At 42.0% G+C, this 19,737-nt stretch overlaps 1 protein-coding gene across 4 annotated transcripts in view; it reads right to left on the bottom strand.

Moving 5' to 3' along the window:
* Positions 1-19,737, bottom strand: part of kif13ba (kinesin family member 13Ba) — a 43,385-nt gene that overhangs the window by 10,381 nt on the left and 13,267 nt on the right. For all 4 annotated transcript variants that reach the window (XM_078268427.1, XM_078267657.1, XM_078269227.1 and 1 more), the window contains exons 4-19: positions 15,030-15,042; positions 14,415-14,475; positions 13,788-13,880; positions 12,017-12,197; positions 9,681-9,768; positions 9,126-9,260; positions 3,579-3,691; positions 3,016-3,127; positions 2,681-2,893; positions 2,487-2,597; positions 2,179-2,313; positions 1,528-1,658; positions 1,281-1,367; positions 724-914; positions 352-631; positions 13-175 (exon numbers count right to left, since the gene is read on the bottom strand). In XM_078268427.1, coding sequence (XP_078124553.1) covers positions 13-175; positions 352-631; positions 724-914; positions 1,281-1,367; positions 1,528-1,658; positions 2,179-2,313; positions 2,487-2,597; positions 2,681-2,893; positions 3,016-3,127; positions 3,579-3,691; positions 9,126-9,260; positions 9,681-9,768; positions 12,017-12,197; positions 13,788-13,880; positions 14,415-14,475; positions 15,030-15,042 — 2,107 coding nt within the window. The remainder of the gene's footprint in view (positions 1-12; positions 176-351; positions 632-723; positions 915-1,280; positions 1,368-1,527; positions 1,659-2,178; positions 2,314-2,486; positions 2,598-2,680; positions 2,894-3,015; positions 3,128-3,578; positions 3,692-9,125; positions 9,261-9,680; positions 9,769-12,016; positions 12,198-13,787; positions 13,881-14,414; positions 14,476-15,029; positions 15,043-19,737) is intronic.

Here is a 19,737-nt window from a genome sequence, read left to right as displayed (position 1 = left end):
TGTGTGTGAGACCTTGCGGTTTGCGTTGAGGTTGTCCGATGGAATCTGCAGAGTGACTCTGTACTCTGTGTGTCTCTCCAGCTCCTCAGAGATGAAACAGGCTTCTTGCACCAGGAGGTTTGCCCTCACTATCTGCTCCCTCAGCCGTCGCAGACTCCTAACCAACACTACCTCCCTGAAGGAGGAGAGGAGGTGGCAGAGAAGAACAGAAGACCGAGGCGAGGAGGCAGCAATATAAGGAGGTGGTGTTTAGTGTACATTCATATCCAAATTGACATAAAAAAAAAAAAAGTCAACTCTCTAAGTCCGTGTGTTTATATTCTTGCTCCACCAACACACAGGCACTCTCACCTGTCCTCATTCCACTGCCTCAGTCTGCTCTGAGCACTTGTTGAATGACTTATCCCTCCCATACTGAGTCTCTCCAGGCTGCGGTAGTGGGACTGCTGTCCTGGACCTTGCTGGCCAGACGCCGGCCCTCCAGAGGGGCCGGTGGACAGCCGGTCCGGGTTCAGCTTCTTGCGGAGCTGCTGGAGTTCCTGCTCGTACATTTGTCTCTGTCGCTCCAGAGCAGAGCGCTTCTCCTCTTCGTGCTGCCTCTCCAGAGATTGCAGGACTGCTTGCATGGGGTCTGACGGGATAAAACAAAAGTCAGGAGACTAAACTAACTAATGTTCTGTCAATGCAGAATATAGATACACAATTTCCTGCATGCCTCCTTACCATTATTGCCCAGGGCCTTCATCATGACCTCTGTCTGGGCGAACTCATAGGAGAAGCTGACTTCACTGGACACTTCGCTGGCTGTGTCACCATCTGCATCCAGCTGCTCACTGCTGCCACTATCCTTTATCGCACTACCTTCACCCTCTTCATCCTCAGGCCCCCGAGAGCGCCGCTTAGGCAGGTTGATCCTGCGAGTAGGATGTCCAGTTAATTGACTGTAATCTTTGGTACCAGTTGGTTGATTTGCTATAACCCAGTTGTCAGTGATTAGGTAATATGGGCTATATCTTTAATCATTCTCACAAGGAGCTGGTACAGAACACAATGGCAGAATGTAATACAAAATTGGGATGCATAATAAGAACTGGATGCGTTTAAATAAGAACTGAAACAAATTGAGAAAAAATATATATTAAAAAGATATGCGTATTTAAAGCAGGTGCAACTTATGTAAAATGAAAAAAAAATATTCATGGACATGATGGTAATTATATGAAAAACAGAATATTTTAAATTGCAAACAGCATTCAAACATTGGGAGTTCATAAAATTACCTGAAGAAGTGGTTGTTTCCCCAGAAAATTCGGTCACCATGGTGAAGCTGCAGAGCACTGGTCACTGGAGAACCATTAACACATGTCCTATAAACACAAGAAACACAGCAGTGACAGGATTGACTGTTAAAAACGGATTTCTCTAGTGGTAAAGGAACTCTTAACACTGGTGCCTTGCTCTCTTGTGTTTCCCCTACACTCAGCTGCATGTTCCCATCACTCAGCCTGTGATGATGGTGTTCCTTACCGAGCATTGCGGTAGGGGGTGAGGATGACTGCAGTATCTGCCATAATGTCGATGACACAGTGCTCTGCCTGGATACCCATCCCGCACAGCTGGATGTCCTGAGAGTCTGCCGAGCCCACCTTTGTGTGTTCCTGAGACACAACATTCAAGATTGACTAGACGTTTTCAGCTGAGAGTCGGACAATTAAATAAATGTGACGGAGAGTGGTGAGGTGAGTCATGTATAATGGAGTAAAACCTACACACAAGCTGGTAAAGTGTATCCCATTTTTGTGCAAAATGCAATCTGGCCTGAACTTTATTTGCCCCTGCCATGACTGTCTTGATATGACTTCATCTGTTCTGATCCAGCCCATCAAACACCAACCTAATCATTCTTTTTTGAGAGCTGTTTTGTGCTTTCAAATTTGGTATAATTCCTATCTTGAGGCTTCCCAACACACACAACACTGTTTTCCACAAGCACCCACTGTCAGATGACAACTGACTCAGACATTTAGTCATGAAAATTAAACTTCAGTTTCTATATTCCAAAACGGGTGCATGTGTGAAGATTTGAGTCGACATGCTATGTTTAAAGGCTAGTAGTCTGTGTAAATATGGAAAATAAGTTACAAAGCATAAAGTAAAGCATGATGAGTGTGTGTGTACCTTCAGGTAGTACACCAGCAGTTCATTGAGGGCAGGATCGGCATTGAGGTTGACAAGAAAACTCTTATCATCTCCAACTTTAATCCCTGAAGACTGGAGAGAAATACCCAGACTCTCCAACTGCTTCTGGCGCTCCTACAAACACAGATATCATATTCACACACTGTATAATCCATTATGTAAAATTCTTGCTTGGGAGGAGTTTTACCAAATGTAAAACATCAAACAGAGAGTGACTATGTATAGTAGCTAAATATGCTTGGTTTAATCATCATATTTATAGTTTCATAACTTTTGTGTGTACTTACCTGTGCAATCTCCTCAGTTTTTCGAAGCTTCTCCTCCCAGGTGATGGTCATCTCTTGGATCAACTTTTCTGACTCTTCCAGACGGTCTTTTAGCTCTGGAGCCTTCAAAGACTGGAAACAAAACAGCACTTGAGAGTATGCGAAAGTAGAGATTTCTACATACTGATTTTAAGATTTTAAAAGATATATCTCACCTCTGCCTGAGTCAGTTGCACTCGTAGTTTCTCTACTTCCTCTCGGAGCTCCCTGATGATGCGAGCATTGGGGTCTTCGTTAACGACGGCATGGTTAACAATGCTTTTTGCTCTGTCCGCATAGCGCAGCGTTGACAGAGTCTCCTCATAGTTGTCTGCTGATGGACTCACAGTTGCAACCATCGCTGTGCGACTGTTGCCACCCAGACAGTCCTGGAGAATGCAAGAAGGAGACCGATAGAGAAATTATATAAAAAATAGAACATGCACTGTATAGTCAAACAAGGGTATGTATTTTCATCAGTCTCTGGTGAACATGTTTATGGTGTATGTACCTTCAGCAGCCATGTCAGCACAGAGTCTCTGTAAGGAACAAACTTGTTCTTGTTCTTTGTTGATCCCTGTTCAGCTAGCGCCGAGATCACCAGGCCCAGCGTAGTGAGAGACCTGACAAACACACAAAAACATGAGGGTCAAGTGCATCTGTTCAAAAGGTTGGTATGACTCTGTCCCTGTCCCTTAAGCGTGTGCATCTCTCATTATTTGTGTGTTGGGATTACTTAACATCAAGCTTGTTTCAAGGGTTTTTCAAGAGACATTCACTTAGTATTATACTCTGCTTTAAGTAAAAGTGAAGTTGCTGTAGTGGAGCAACACATTCACAAATCTAGCCAAAAAACACAGGTTATATGCTTTCTTTCACATTTACAGCTGTACGTGCAAATGACAAATAAAATGACAACAAAATTCTTGCGAAAGAAAGTAACACTGCCAGGGCAAACACATCTGTAAGACAATTTAGGGTTTAGACTCTAATAAACAGCCTGATAGGGAAAACACCCACTCATGTTTGTGTGTGTGTGTGTGTGTGTGTGTGTGTTGAAATGCTTTTGCATACTTGTTGATGTTGCTTCCCTCCTTCAGTCGCTCCCCTGCTGCTCCAGTCTTTGCCGCTCTCTCACTCCCAGCCAAGTCTACCAGACTCAACCGACTCACCTTCTCCCCACTCGTCTACAGAGAAAGAGAGAGACAGAAAGAAAGTCGGATTATTGTCTCATTCTCTACAGTATATTCAGCTGTTGTCCAAACTAAATAGCTTTCAATTAGCCTTGGTGGAAAAATCTGCAACAAAGGTGAACTTTGCCCAGACTATGTTCCTTTTAATACTGACCATAATTGACAGTATTTAACAACAGGTAATATTGTCCACAATTATTTACAATAACGACATATGGCATGCATGTTTTTCACAGCAATAGCTACAGTAATAAATGCCACTGTCACTGAATTCTCAGTAGGCTGGATGGACATGTAGCTACAACTGCAGCCTTGCAGCATAACATGGGTTGATTTTCATTTCTGTCCACTGCAAAATGTAACCAGCTTGTATTCTCCCTCTTACTGTCTTCTGACTGAATGTTCATCAGCTTGTCAAATTCATGGTGGCCAGCCTTATGACAACGAGCAGCACTTTGTCCACCCTGGTCTAGAACATACAAATGTCTTGGAGCTGCAGTCTTGCACATTTTTACAGATCTGGATCTGCTGACATTCCTGAAAGCAGTATCACACATCCACATGAGGTCTGACAGGAGGACTCTGATGGCTCATTAATCACCAAGAAGGCACTACATCAAGGCTATTCCTGCTGGGGTTTTGAGCAGCCTTTAACTGAGTATTACTTTGATTTGCCAGCATGACAGCAACAAACAACCCAGAAATAAACAACCAAGTGTTTGGCTTAATCACAAAGCTCCCCTCAATTCGCTCTTACTGGATGGATGCTTTTGTTCAAAAGACGTTCTCTATTTTTTCTCCGATTCATATGATTCCACCAACCAGGAAATGCCAAAATGCTCCGTTATACTTTGGTTTCTCATCTTTCAGTCTCTTGTTGACAGGTGCCTTTGGTTTCTTCCCGCGGGCTTGAAGGTGGGGATATCACATTGCCATCTATACTGGGACAGATCCACTCCTAGCCAAGCCTGACGGCTCAGTAGCTGACAAGGCTGAATGTTAACACCGGCTCTTCACCTGCCGCACAGCGAAGGCAGTACATCAGCAGCTCAACATCAGCAGATGCAGTCCTCTCTCTGTGTCTACAGTGGACCTGATCAGGCACAGTACCTAGGCTATGTTGGCTCAGAAGCACTTGACAAAGCCTGATAGACTATTATGTACTTATGTATGAAATACACCAGTGAAGTACAAGCCTTTGAACAGCCAGTGTCGTCAGGTGCACTTGTTAAGTTAAATAACTATATATTTTATCAGACCGTCTGCTAGAAATCCATGGTCAAACGTGCCTGGTGTTAATATCCACTGGTTGTCTTTATAATAAGACTTCAAATGGAAAGAGTTTTTCCGTCAAACAAACATTGAGGTGCGTGACACTTCCCAGATCCTGTGATATTGCCCTTCTTGTTTAGGAAACAGGTTTACACCTACACTACCCTCATACTTCCATTAATCAGTCTGGATTCCACACTGCATCTGTGCACTTCTTCAGTGGTGTGACCTTTGTAAAAATATAAACATTTAAATGACTGAAAACATCTTTTTAACAAATGCCTCTAATCACCCTCTTCCAACTTTACAGTACTTTTCCTTAAAAGCTATCTATCTTCTGGGGGCGACCTCTAGCTCACCCAGTAAGAGCGTGCGCCCATGTAGGCTGAGTCCTTGGCAGCGGCCTGGGTCCAAATCCAACCTGCAGCCCTTTGCTGCGTGTCATCCCCCATCTCTTTCCTGTCTATCCACTGTCACTATCAAATAAAGGGAAAAGCCCCCCAAAAGAAATCTTGAAAAAAATAAAAAATAAAAAGCCATCTATCTTCGCTGTCCCCAGCTGTCATTCTGCATTTTCTCTAGTTTCTACTCTTTTCTGATACATTAATGATCACAATAGAAACCCTGTGACCTCTGAAAATCCACCAACTTAGAGTTAGCTGCATTTGCTGCTTAAGAAATTAACGCTGAGAAACAGGCACAACACACATTTCACTCTGTTGCATACAGATACATACATAGTGTGTAACGGTTACTGTAAAATATGTATGTGTGCAAGGGGGGGGGGGGGGGGGATTTCCATTGTAATATGAAAACAAAGGAATATGTTTGATTGTAAAAAATAAGACTAGACGTCACACATCTCACACACCTCAATCCTGAAAAGACCTGGTCATAAGACCAACTGATAAATATCTACTCATACAGATCAGCCAAGTACTGCTTCAAATCCCCCAGAGTAAAGCAAATTATTAAACAAACAAGAGATTTCTATCTCGGACACTGAGCAAAAAAAAATAATAATAATACTTTCTTTTCTTCTTTTTTTTTTTTTTAAAATAGGGCCTAAAACTGTAAATACCTATTGGAGAGCCAGATAGATGAGAGGCAAAGCCAGGGACTGTGAACACCAGTACAGTAGGAAGCTACAACTTAATGTAATTCAATCATTACAGCTATTTACTGCAATGACCAATGAATGACTGGATTTTTTACCTGGTGGTGTCTGACGAGAAAATAAAAACCAATAAACCAACTCTATTTTTTATGTGTACAGTATGTCTCTGCATTTGTAGTCATTGTGTACAGTATGTACAGTAATGTCCTATTCAATTCTTAACATCTAGCTGGCTGATGAAATAGGAAGGAGGAGGAAATACCAGCCACTGCGGCATTTTCCTTTCTTAACAAGGGATTCAGTAACCAGGAAAGATGATACCTGGGTCAGTAACCAGATCAGCAGGCAGGACATACAGCTTGTCAGACTACTTGGCCGCAGCTTGGGGGATATTGCTACTAGTCATGGGTGGCTTTATTTATTCTGTTCCTACATCACTGTTCCTCACACTGGCTAAGCCGTTAGGGGGCACAGATGAGCTCCAATGTTATGATCATTATAGTCTATTTCAACGACATTTCATTTCTGAGACTGTTCGGATGCCGCTGGAAATTCCACCGGATGTCCCTCGTTTTGGCCGGATGTCCGTCCCCTTCCTCTTTCTTTGTGTTGGCGTTCTAACCTCTGGTGGATTTGTGAGGACTATGGTTAACTGCTCCTCAGATCTCTGCAGGGTAAATCCAGACAGCTAGCTAGACTATCTGTCCAATCTGAGTTTTCTCTGAACTAAAACTACTTTCTAACGTACACATTCCACAAAATTAGGCAGAGGCACTGCTGCTCCGTACGGAGCTTAGCACCACCCAAGACGATTGAGTTTGGTTTAAAAAAAAGGCAATAAACCAGAGCATGTTTTTCTCCCATCCAGGAATGCTGTGAGGACTAGCCAGACCCTCCTCTGCAGCGCTGTGAAGGAAGGTCTGACAATGTGAGACTATGATCATAAAAACCGAAGATGGTCTGCATATAATTAAAAAGTAATTAAACATTACATCCAGTTATTTGAGTTAGTAGACCAAATGTACAATAATTTTAAGGATGCAACCAACAATTATCATTATTGATTACTATAGCAATGATTGTATCGATTAATTAGTTAATCTTTAAGCTTATAATAATTCTGTATCATGTAAAACAAAAACAAGCTGAAACCAGAGAAGGTGTGGCACTTGATAAATTATTGATTAATTGATTATCAAAAGCTGCCATTTATTTTTGCACCATGCAAGTATTTAACAAGCACTCTGAGGCTTCCAAACAGATTAGGTGTTACTGTAGCTAACACAGGATGTGTCAGCTATGTGATTCACCCACTGACTACAGTCTATGTATTAGCCGTTTGCTTGATGAACCTACTGAGTGACTGACTGACCAACTTAATGACTCTGGGTGTGCCATGAAAACAGAGCAGCAGATATCAGCTGACAAACTCAAAGTCATGCCTGTGAATTATTAACAGGATTCGCTGGAAATGAGAGCAAGTAGTAGGACAGCCTAAGTGGGTCAGTGATGAAGAATTAGTCATTTAGGTCTTTTCTTGGAGTGCCTGGTCAGACAGCTGAGCTGACATCATCCAATTTTGTAACTACCTTTTCACCCACCGACTGCAGGGGGTGATTGATAGACACCAGACACTGTTTGTCCGGTCAAATGTAGACAATTACACATACACTTCTGTTGTGGCACAGATAGAAAGGTCTGGACTCTGTTGACAGTGGGGATTCACTACTAGTAGGGATGTCACGATACCAAAAATCTAGTATTCGGTACCCATACCAACAAAAGTACACAATACTCGATACTAAAGTCGATACAACGGTGAGTGTTTAAAAAAAACAACAAAAAAAACTCCCAGACAGCAAGCATGTTTAGTTACGCCCGTTTCTCTCTGCCGTTGTTGTTTTTCCACAAAGAACTGGGCTGGTTAAAGTTAACTGATGCTATAGAGGTCTGTTAAAACAAGCGCTATCAGAGCACATGTTGGGTTGGCAGAGAGAAATAGACTCACGTGCGGTTTGGGAGTTCCAGGTGACGTGGTGAAAGCTACCGCCGTAGATGTACGGTAAAGAAGCTGAATGTGGTCAAGCCGTACAGGGAGATGAGGGGCTATCTGCTGGTCGGTGTTCTACTTCAGCATTTAGCGGCAGTCTAGAACATTTTTAGGCGTATAGACCTTTTCAATGGAATTCCATTGCTAGGCAACAGCCTGGCCCCTTGTTAACTTCCTGTCAGTTGATGCCATTCACTTACACTGCAACAGGAAATCAACTTGAGTCCATTTAGAATGTTTATGTTTACATCTGTGAAAAGGTCTATATGCTGCCCCCGTCAGGTCCCGAAGGATTGCATCCCCCGGTACCTGCGGTGCTGTGGAAAAATGAGTACCGGTACGACATCCCTAACTACTAGTATATGATATATGCCAATAATATTAAAAATACTGGCAAGACTATAACAGAAAAACAATACCACATCCAAAATTAATTCACCAATAAATCTATAGGATTAGAAAATAACCACAAGATGTAGCAGATGGATTCTGGGAGAACAGAAGGTGAGGGAGGAACGGCATTAAATGTCTCATGATGTGCAAACTGGGATGAACTTTTAGTGCACACATTGAAATATAACATAATACCAAACAACTAAATGCAGGTCTGGCTAGTCCACACAACATTCCTGGATGGGAGAAAACGTGCTCTGGTTTATTGGCATTTCTTTAAACCAATTACAATCGTCATGGGCGGCGCTAAGCTCCGCACAGAGCCGCTGTAAATTAGTTGGGCGAGAGAAAACTCAGATTGATCAGATAGTGTAGCTAGCTGTCTGGATTTACCCTGCAGAGATCTGAGGAGCAGTTAACCATAGTCCTCACAAATCCACCAGAGTTTAAAATTCCAACACAAAGAAAGTGGAAGGAAACGGAAAAGACATGCATCCGGCAGAATTTCCGGCAGCACCGGAGCAATCCCGGAAGTGGAACATCAAGGATATAGACTAAACAGGGCCCTACCCCAGCATGTGTGTGTTATATCTTACCCCAGACTGCAAGTCTTTCAGTGTGTGTGTGAGGATGATGTTGAAGACGGCGTGTGATCGACTGCTCTCCTCATTCATGTTGGTAGCAGCGACAGTCCGAGACTTATTTCCCTCTGACATCAGAGACTCAATGTCCTGTCAGAACAGAAATCAAGCAATAAATACATGAATAATAAAATCTTCCCATTTTGATTCTCCCTGCAGAATAACCTTTTAAGACTGAAGAATATTATACAGTACATTTACTGAGATTCTATGCATGTTTACATATTTAGGGACCGCTTCACTTGGTCATTTTTATAACTAGCCTCCTTCCAGTGTGATTGGTGGGATTGCTAAGCAGACTGCTACCATCATGTGAGCAATGCTGCTACAAATCCTCAGTGTTTAAAGATCAAAGTGAGAAGGAATACAAATAAGATGCACCGCACACGTGTCAGAGTGGCTGCCATTAAATGTGGCAGCTAGGATGCAACACAGCAGTAGACATCATTGTATCAGGACATCATTCAACCATAAAAGCATGGCAAAAACTATTTAGATAAATATTTTTACCTTATAGCTAGCCACAGCTAGTCGAGACAGGCCATCCACGTAGGGACCCAAAACTTTATGTTCCCTCACCCTCAGAGTTTGTCTTCCCCTGGACAAAACAATAAAAGCAGGTTTTAAAACACAGACAAACAACATGGTCACTCTTGGTAAATTACTATTCATGTGATGTATTAGCAGGGGTCGCAATATAGGGTCAGCTGGTTGTGGCCACCACTACAACTTTCCCCAGTTCATAGAGACTTTGTTAGCAATTGGCTCTCTGACCCCGATTCAAACTTGCTCCAGGCCTGACAGCTTCATCATTCTCTGCTCCACTGCAAAGCCCATATGGCTGTCAGATGGTCTGCTTCTCTTTGGCCTGTTTTACTGAGGTGAAAGGTCACATAGTGATTGAAAGCCAAAGGTTATGTTGTCTGGGGAAGCAGACACAGGCTTGTAATCCTGATTTACTGCTGACCTGCTGGACATGCACTGGACTCCATCAGTGACTGCAAGGCAGAAGAGTGATCTTTTTATCTACTGACCACAGCAGCTGGTGGTACCAGAATCCACAAGCCACTTTCTCTAGTTCTACCAACTAACTTGAGGTTAAAGGGGTGGTTCAGAATTTTGGACATAGGACCTAATTTCCAAGTTAGCCAATGTGTTATTTATCACTGGAGACCGTTCAACACGTTTCATCCAGTCCTTCCAGCTGCAGAGTTCGCTGGTGCTAGGCTAGCGCAAGTCAACAGTATCTGCTAGCCTGCCATTAAAAACAGTCTTACCCACTCCACAGTACACCCGAGGCAAATAAATTATAACGCCAGACTATCAATGTAAATGTCTGTTGATAAAATAATGTTAGAAATAAAACTACCCATCTCAATGATCACATTACATTTTGAGGAACTAGTTTCTCAGCAGCGGCAGAATTTTACTTTGCTCCGGTTAGTAGTACTGCACCGAAAAGTAAACAGAGAAGCGCACTCCAGTCGGGACACCTAGCTAGTAGTAGCTTAGTACATTGGTAATGAAGCATTGGATTGGAAACTAAGGACTAGGCAACATGGTGATTCAGTGTGCATTTAGAAATTGTAAAAAATAAACCAAACAGATGGGCACCAAAAGGTTTCCACCAATTTCCATTGGGAGATCCAGAAAGGTGCTGTGGCTTCTTGATGCTGGCTTGGACATCAAGGCGGAGACTCTACTCAGGTGGCGAATGTGTAGTGATCATTTTAGACCAGACGACTTTGAAAACCCCAGCAATCTAAAGGACCACAAGTCACTGATAACGAATGCGGTTCCATTCGTCTTTCCAGATGCACCAACAGCTACTGATAAACAGGTAATAACTTTTGGTAGGCTACTCAAGCTAATAAAGCTAGCCCCTTTCATAACGTTAGCCTAGCTGCTACTGATAGATTGAGACTGACAACGTTAGTGGAGATAACGTTACAGTTCAATGCATTGTGAAGAGTGAAAACGTTAGCTAACGGTATAGCTACACTCTTGGTAGATACCTGGCTGGGCTAACCGCTAACTTTAGGTAATTGCTGACAGAAAAGTCATGTGAGCTCGGACAGTTTACATGCAAATTGCAGCGGCAGGTAAATAAACTTGTGTGATTGTCATGGAAACTGGCTTTCTCAGTAGCCTGGGTAATATCACTCCGCCGCTGCTGTAGCCTATGCTACCAACTACAGGGAACAAATAACTATTGCAATGCGATGCAAGGGTAGTTTTATTTCTAACATTATTTTATCAACAGACATTTACATTGATAGTCTGGCGTTATAATTTATTTGCATCAGGTGTACTTGTGGAGTGGGTAAGACTGTTTTTAGTGGCAGGCTAGCAGATACTTGCGCTAGCCTAGCACCAGCTAACTAACTCTAACTGGAAGGACTGGATGAAAAGTGTTGAAAACGGTCTCCACTGATAAATAACACACTGGCTAACTTGGAAATTAGGTCCTATGTCCAAAATTCGGAACCACCCCTTTAAAGTAGAAAGTGACTTCTGACAGGGTTTGTTCACCTAAAAGGTATACTAACTTATTAAAGACAGACAACATTTACATGACTGTTGTATATTTGTGTTTCAGCCCAAATATCGGCTCCCATGGTCTGCATTTGGAAATGAACCTAACATTAGCTAAATTACCACCAGTGACAGTAACGCAACATTTCCTGTAGCAGCTTCATCCTTAAAACCACAATCTTATCTCTCAGTAGATGGATTTTACTGTGAAGAAGCTGTTAATAAGTATATTCTTCTACAACTGCCTACAGAGAGAAAGAAAAGTATTCCTCTTTTCATGAAAGTGTTAAAAGATTAGCTGGAGATCATACCCTTTGGGGTCGAGCAGATCTCGGACCTTCTCGTTGTAGATCTCCATGTAGGACACCTCAACAGTGAAGCTCTCCTCCTCCCGCTGTTCCTTCTGGGTTCGATCAAACAAAGCACTGCACAGCCGGGGAATCAGACCTGGCTGGTCCCCTGAACCCATCATGGTGTACGACTTTCCCGAACCTGTAACAACACACACAGACACATTGTCAATTGGAAAGGTGAAAATGGCAGCCTATGCAAAACACAATCGACAAGTCATGCCATTTTCAATGGAGTCTTTAACTATTAAAAACAACCTGGTATACATATACGTGGCCACTTCATTAGGTACAACTATGCAAATGCAATTCAATGATTTGTTAATTACTGAGGTCCTAGTTAAAGGTGGTGTTGTACTGGACTGGATTATATTGATCAATGTGACCGAACCCGGCCCGAGCCCGACAGGCATTAAGAAATTTGTGTCCGAGCCCGACAGTTAAAATCATTTTTTTTTTCTCATACTAATAACACATGTACGTTTGTTTGCGTGGAAAGCTTTTATTAAGTAACTATAGGAAGGCATTCAGAAATGTCAACAGATGAGGGCATCAGCACACACGGGGCAACAAGCTCACATTAATAAGCTGTTTAATTTAAAATGTTCTATGTGTTAACCTCTCCTGATCGCTTCGTTTCCGACCGTGATCAGGAAAACCAGGGGAGAGTCATTTCAGCAACAAGGCAATTAACATAACTCACATAAATTAATTTACGTACATAAAAAAATAAGACCGGTACGAAATACAAGAATAAAAGTAACAGTACTGTGTAAGAAATGAACTATTACTTTAAAAAGGCAGCATCAAAAAGAAAAGTCTTCAGCCTTGATATAAAAGAACAGAGTTGAAGCAGACTGTATGTGGAGCATAAAAACTGAAAGCTGCTTCCCCATGTTTAGTTCTGACTCTGGCGACAGACCTGTCCCAGGTGCCCTTAGAGGTCAGGCTGGTTCATTGTATTTTGGCCTAAACCACTTAGTGCTTTATAAACCAACAGTAGTATTTTAAAATAAATTCTTTGAGAGACAGGAAGCCAGTGTAAGACCTTAGAAGTGGAGTGATGTGATCCACCTTCTTGGTTTTAGTGAAGACTCATGCAGCAGCTTTCTGCATTAACTTCAGCTGTCTAATTGATATTTTAGGGGGACGTGTAAAGACACCATTACAGTAGTCGAGTCTACTGAAGATAAAAGCATGGACATGTTTATCCAAATCCTGCATACATTGGTAATACAGTGGCAACTAAGTGTACAACTCATTATGGCTTTTGTGTAGACACTGGACTGATTTATCAGCTCTAACAAGTTTGTTGAAAGATTTGTAGTGTTGACATTATGTATAAATGAGAGAAGTGATTATCTTTTTACACCGTATCCACACTGGACATGTTCCTGCCCTGTTTTTTCAGTCATCAGTCAGATCTGAACAACAACACTGCTTTAGTATGTTTGAGTTTTAGCCACATTCTGTAGGTCTATCATGTTGGTTGGTTGAGACCTGCATTTGAGCTTTGGCATTGTTTTTCATGCTGGAGAGAGGAGAGGCTGTCCAACCTTCCTGCCACAACACATCCACCCCTCTCTTAATCATGATATAAAAAGCTTTAGGGCACACTAAGCTAATAAGGGAAAAGAGAAATTGTGTCCTATAGGTACTTAAAAGGCTCTGTTATAAAATATATTCACATCATATTGACCACAGAACAGTAGGTTGTCTCATGGTAAATTACCAGTTTGTCCATAGGCAAAGATACAGGCATTGTAGCCCTGGAAGGCGTTGCGGAGAAGACTTTCCCCAAGGCACTGGAAGACCACCTCCTGGCCTAGAGAGAGAGAGAGAGAGAGAGAGAGAGAGAGAGAGAGAGAGAGAGAGAGAGAGAGAGAGAGAGAGAGAGAGAGAGAGAGAGAGACAGACAGCGAGAGAGAGAGAGACAGACAGCGAGAGAGAGCGAGAGAGCGAGAGAGAGACAGACAGACAGCGAGAGAGAGAGAGCAAGAGAGAGACAGACAGCGAGAGAGAGAGCAAGAGAGAGCGCGAGAGAGAGATATAGAGAGAGATATAGAGAGAGCGAGAGAGAGACAGACAGCGAGAAAGAGAGAGACAGACAGCGAGAGAGAGCGAGAGAGAGATATAGAGAGAGATATAGAGCGAGAGAGAGAGAGACAGACAGCGAAAGAGAGAGCGAGAGAGAGAGCGAGACACACACATACAAGAGAGAGAGACACACCCCCACAGAATTTTATCTATATCATTGTGAATATTTAGTCTTTCCAAACTGAACCGTTTGAGTGGCATTTTGGTGAAGAGATGTTTTCAAACTTTTAATAATGTGAACTGGATCAGTTAATGAACCAACCGGCAAATCTCTCCTTATCCGTCTCATCCATGGACCAGAAACAGTAATCATAGGCAAAGACCTGGGAAGTGAAAACCGTACCAGTATGAGAGACAAACAAAAAACCCATGGCTGATGTAACATCCATATAGATATAATACCTCCTGTTTTAATGCAATGCTTGTGCATACATGTAGAGTCTCTTTCAAAAGTTACATTTTAAATGATAGATATTCATCTTATCAGTTAATACGGTTATAATTTAATTAGCTTTAAATGAGAAACAAAGTTGGATATAAATGACTTTTTATCAACATTGTATACGTTATGTGTTAGCACTATGGGAGTTTTTCATATGATAGAAAAAAAGTGAGCCACACAGCCAAAACATGTTCGAAAGGTTTCCTAGCAACAAGTATTCCTTGAGGGTTTAAAGTGAATGAATTAAACAAGACTCTTCTTCCAAATCATGACTTTGTATCACTGCCTGTTTGGTTGGTCAAGTTCACAAACAGTCAAAGAAATACAGCAGCTTCCTTGTTTCACACAGAGATGAGTCACAACCATGGCATTAGCTCAGTGTTAAAAATGGCTGTGCATGTTTGTTTGTGTGTGTGTGTATGTGTTTTATGTTACCTTGGACTGACTCCTGATGATGTTGGGAGGGTCAAGGTCCACAGCAGCATGTGGAGAGATAGGAAGAAGACGTTTAGTGCACATTTTACAGAGGATGCAGTATGTTAAGCCATTCAGAGCAGGCTGTAGTTCCTCTTTGTCCAGGCCGAGAATAGAAATGATTTACAGTATTTATCTGTTTATCAACGTTATTAACTAATTATCATGTGTCCCACTAATCAGAAAAGAGAGGGAGCGGGTCAGAAAGAGAAATAAAGACACAGGTGAACAGAGACAGACAGAAAGACAAAAGCAGAGCTAGAGCTACAGGCCTCAGGCTCAGTCACTTTAGCACAGATTTGATTAAAAATCAGCCTTGATCGTGAGTAGCTTGTTTACATCTTGTTTGTCACATGTCAAACCAACTTCCTAGGGGATTTGGTAAGGGTGTGTGTTTGCATTCATTTCTGGGGATGGGTGAATTGTGGGAATAACTGTGTGTGGGCAAATGTGTGTGTGTGTGGGACTGAGCGGTGGAGGGGGTTGGCACTGAAGTTGGGTTGAGGTAGTGTCTGGTGGAATCAGATGGTCGCGTAGACTCTAGAGGGGTTACTGGGATGGGGTCAGGCTCCGAAATTAACAGGGACATGTGGGAAAATGTCTCTGAGGAATAAAAAAGAAATAAAAACCTGACATTTAAAACGAGAGGGGGATTGGCCCCAATATCTGCTTGATCTTTTACAGAAAAACTGGGGAAATATATGTGCAAGCAGGCATTTACACTACACACATAGAACCACACACAAACATGTCAGAATTCTGAGCATTTAGCCAACAGCCATGTCCTTTAAAACCGATCTCCTCAGCACACAGACAGTCACTCCATCTGGCTATCTCTGCATATGAGGAATATCAGCATTTAGACAAGGCTAATCAGTTTTAAGAAGTCTGTTATAAAACAAAAAAAAGCCAATTTAATAATGAAACAATAACAGAAACTTACAGAAAAATAAACCTCTTTAAGATCCTTTGCAGAATACAGAAAAATATGCCAGATGCAAATTCCAACTGCACTTGTTTTTTTTTTAACAACCAATAAAAAGATACATTCTTAGACAGATCTGCTGATAGCAGCACTGTATATGTCCAGATACGATTATGACTGGCCTATAATTACACTTGCCCTCACTGTTAATGCATTAACTAAGAGCACGGCAAGTTTTCACTCCGTATTTTACATGGACCCCCTAAATGGTACGCCTTGAATGGTCTGCAGGTATAGTATAAATGTGCATTAATGTAAGTTGGTGGTAAGTAGAGGTGTGAATCTTCACTGATCTCCCGATTCGATTACGATTATCATGTCAGCGATTCGATATCTCGATGCATCAAATACATTTTTCTATTAAAGCCATATAGGATATTTAATTCATAACTTTTCAAGCTTCAAAAACAAAACATTCTGCAGTGCTCCAATACTAAATAAACTGGATACATAAAACTACAGCACTGAGCACACGGCACTTCCTGAATGTGCAAAACATAACAGAAGTAAACAGAAAGGTTGTTAGGCCTACATTGAATTGTAAACAGAAAGAATCGATTATGGCCCGGCCGATTATCGATGCAGCATCGTCCATGTCCACATTTCGATGCATCGATTATTTGATTAATTTCAACACCTCTAGTGGCAAGGATGGGCAAATAACAGTATCAAAATACTTGTATAGCTCTCATAGCATTAACAGCACAGCTGTCTGGGCATTTCATCATTTTCAGCTCATTAGATTCAATATTTGCTTTTGATCTGCAGTCGCGAGATGCAACATCACAGATATTACAGATCACGGTGATCAGATCTTAACATCTCAATTACCGTGTGGTGCACTTAAGGAGCACAGTTTGGGACCCTGCGCCAACATTAATTACCACCATTAAATCATTTCAACATTTTAAACTACCTGGCACTCAGTCGTTCAGCAACAGTCGTCAACTTATTCTGCTGCCAAGCTCAGCATCAATCGGCTTTTTAACTCTGCATTTGATTTAACCTACTGGACAAAAAAGAGGGGAGGTATTTATTATACGAGGACAATAAATAAAGAGTGATATAGTGACACTAGCTGGAGGTGCATTTTGTTATTTTCAAGCCACTGCATCCTATGAGCTAATAATTTACTTCTGCTAATGTCATCTCAATTCCTAGTAATGAACAAAACTCCCTGACATGCTTTATCGTCATTGTGAAGTGATAGTTGTCATGAGGACATTAATGCCATCCATTTGGTTGGTGCTTTAATCAAATAGGCTTACTGCAATTTGACAGCTTTAGGACTGGCAGACCCTGAGGCAACGCAATCCAGAACACTAGCAGTCCCTTCTTCTTCCCATTATCCCATACAAATCCTGCAGTGCTCAAATGGATTTCTCCATGGATTTATATCTCAATATGCCCATCCGGGTTTCTATAAAATTGTTTTCTCCAAAGTCTAAAAAGATATGCACTTCTTTTCTTTCTCAGATCTTCCTCACTACAGGTAAACCCCTAGTCACCTTCCTCCTCCATCTGTGCAGAGCTGGCTCCGCCCACCGGGTCAGGGCAGCTGTCAGAGAGCTGCGTCAAGTCAGATGACGAGGCCAGAGGTAAGAGACTAAGAGTGGCGCGCACACACACACACACACACACACACACACACACACCATCATGACGACCCTCAACTACATTCATTCTATTAATCAGTAATGCTCACCATCAGTGCTACATGCCTAACCTGACACTATATCAGCCCGTGACCCTAAGCTACATCACCAAAATGTCCTCAGTCTAAATGTCTAAAACTAGCTCGTGAAGATAGAACTACAGGACCAGACACAAAGGCACTCACACACCTGTTTCCTTTTACCCATGCACATTCTTTACTAAATGCCAAAGCTGCAGTTTTTGCACAAACCAGCCAACATCCAGTCCAATCTGTAACACTTCATATTTCACTGATGTTCCACTGCTGACGTGCTGCATTCAGACAGCAAATGCATGCAGTCATTGCTATCTGAGTCCTAACTGATTCCAGCAGCTCTCTTCAAACCAGGATACAATTAGGACGTCTTCTACACAGCGTTGACGACGTTAAACCAGAATACTGGTTTTAGTAGTGAGAGAGAGAGAGAGAGGACGACGATTCTGGGGGTGTTTGAAGGTGGTTTTCACTGTCAAAAGTTGTTGAAAGAAAAAATATAACAGGATGCTAATGTAATTCTGTAAAAACAATTCTATAAACAAAAATCTTCACAGATGGGGTCGCTTGGAGTAAAATCTTGTCAAACTGGAGTCCCTCAACAACATATGAATTGAAAGGTTTGCTGGTATTTAATTGTTTATTAATCCCTGATTCCCTTTGTATCTCTGAATGCTCTTCTCAGGAGCTTTGATAGCATCCTACATGACTATGCCTACCACATCCCCACAGTCATTTCTCCAAACACTTTCGGGAGGAAATCGGTGTGGCAGGTTTTGACGTACATAGTGATGACAGCTGTCATGGTTGCTTCAAAGGCTGCAGGCGAGGATGGTCACTCATGTCTTGCGCTCAAAACGCCCATTAACGAAGCTAGGGGCCACCCTGACCAATGAGATGGGAGAATGAGGCAGTCAGGAGAGCCGTGAGCCCGCCTCCCTCGGTCCTCGAACACTTCTATTTGCCCCTCCTCCCTTCGGCCTGCTCCTCCGCTCTGATCACCGTCATTTAAAAAATAACTTCATGCATGGTTGCTGCCCCCCACCCCCCTCTCTTTCTCTACTGTTCTAGCATTCTCTTTTTTTCTCCTCTGGGACTGTACCATCCACGGCTGTGGGAGGAATGAGGATGGAAAGGAGGCTGAAGGTAGCCAGGGGGTTAGGGAGGAAAGAGGCTGAGTCTGAGACTAGAATGTTAAGCTGAAGCAGAAACAGCATCAGCGTAACACAGTACATACTGATGGAACAAGACTACAGGACATGAATAGCATTGTATAGGACAATAGTTCCACACATAAAGTGAAAATGTTAATATGGTATCCTCCTACATATACAAAGTGTATGTTGAAGGGGACATAAAGCGGATTATACCAATCACTGATCACTTTACAAATATACATAGACAGTCCAGTTTTCCTGCAGCCTACGGATGTTGAAAAATGACTTCACAGCCATGTCAAGGAGGCCATGTTGCACCACCCAGTGTGAGGCTGGTGTTATTCACACAGCTTCTGGCAGGCGTATATATTTCACCTGCATGTATGTCATTTCTTGTAAATATGTGGAATGTGGAAAGCTGTTGCCTTAAGACGGATTTGTCCTATTCTGGATATGAACTCTATGTTTCATGGTTTCTATAATGCATGTGAGGAATTCCATCAACTATCAAATTCAGGCAGTGCACATTTTTGACACAATACAATTCAGAAATACAGTCTGCCAATTTACTACTTGCACTTATTTTTAAACTCTTTAAAAAGAACCATTTAAATCAATGCATGTGTCTTGCCATTAAGCCCTTGCATCAAATAGAAAACCCTATGTGAGGCACATTAACTCTGGATAGTTATGCTTTCTCATGCCAGCTTTCATGCTCTTCATAGAAATTTAACAGCAAAGCTGACCTAGAAAATATAAATAGTTTGCATGGGTAATGTTTTGCATAATGCCAACAGTAAACCAGTACATACGTAAAGAAGACATTTTCTTGCTACT

This window comes from Sander vitreus, chromosome 1 (assembly GCF_031162955.1).
Source record: "Sander vitreus isolate 19-12246 chromosome 1, sanVit1, whole genome shotgun sequence".
Lineage (NCBI taxonomy): Eukaryota > Metazoa > Chordata > Actinopteri > Perciformes > Percidae > Sander > Sander vitreus.
Note: the sequence above shows the minus strand (reverse complement) of the source record. Positions and strands in the feature narration are given on the sequence as shown.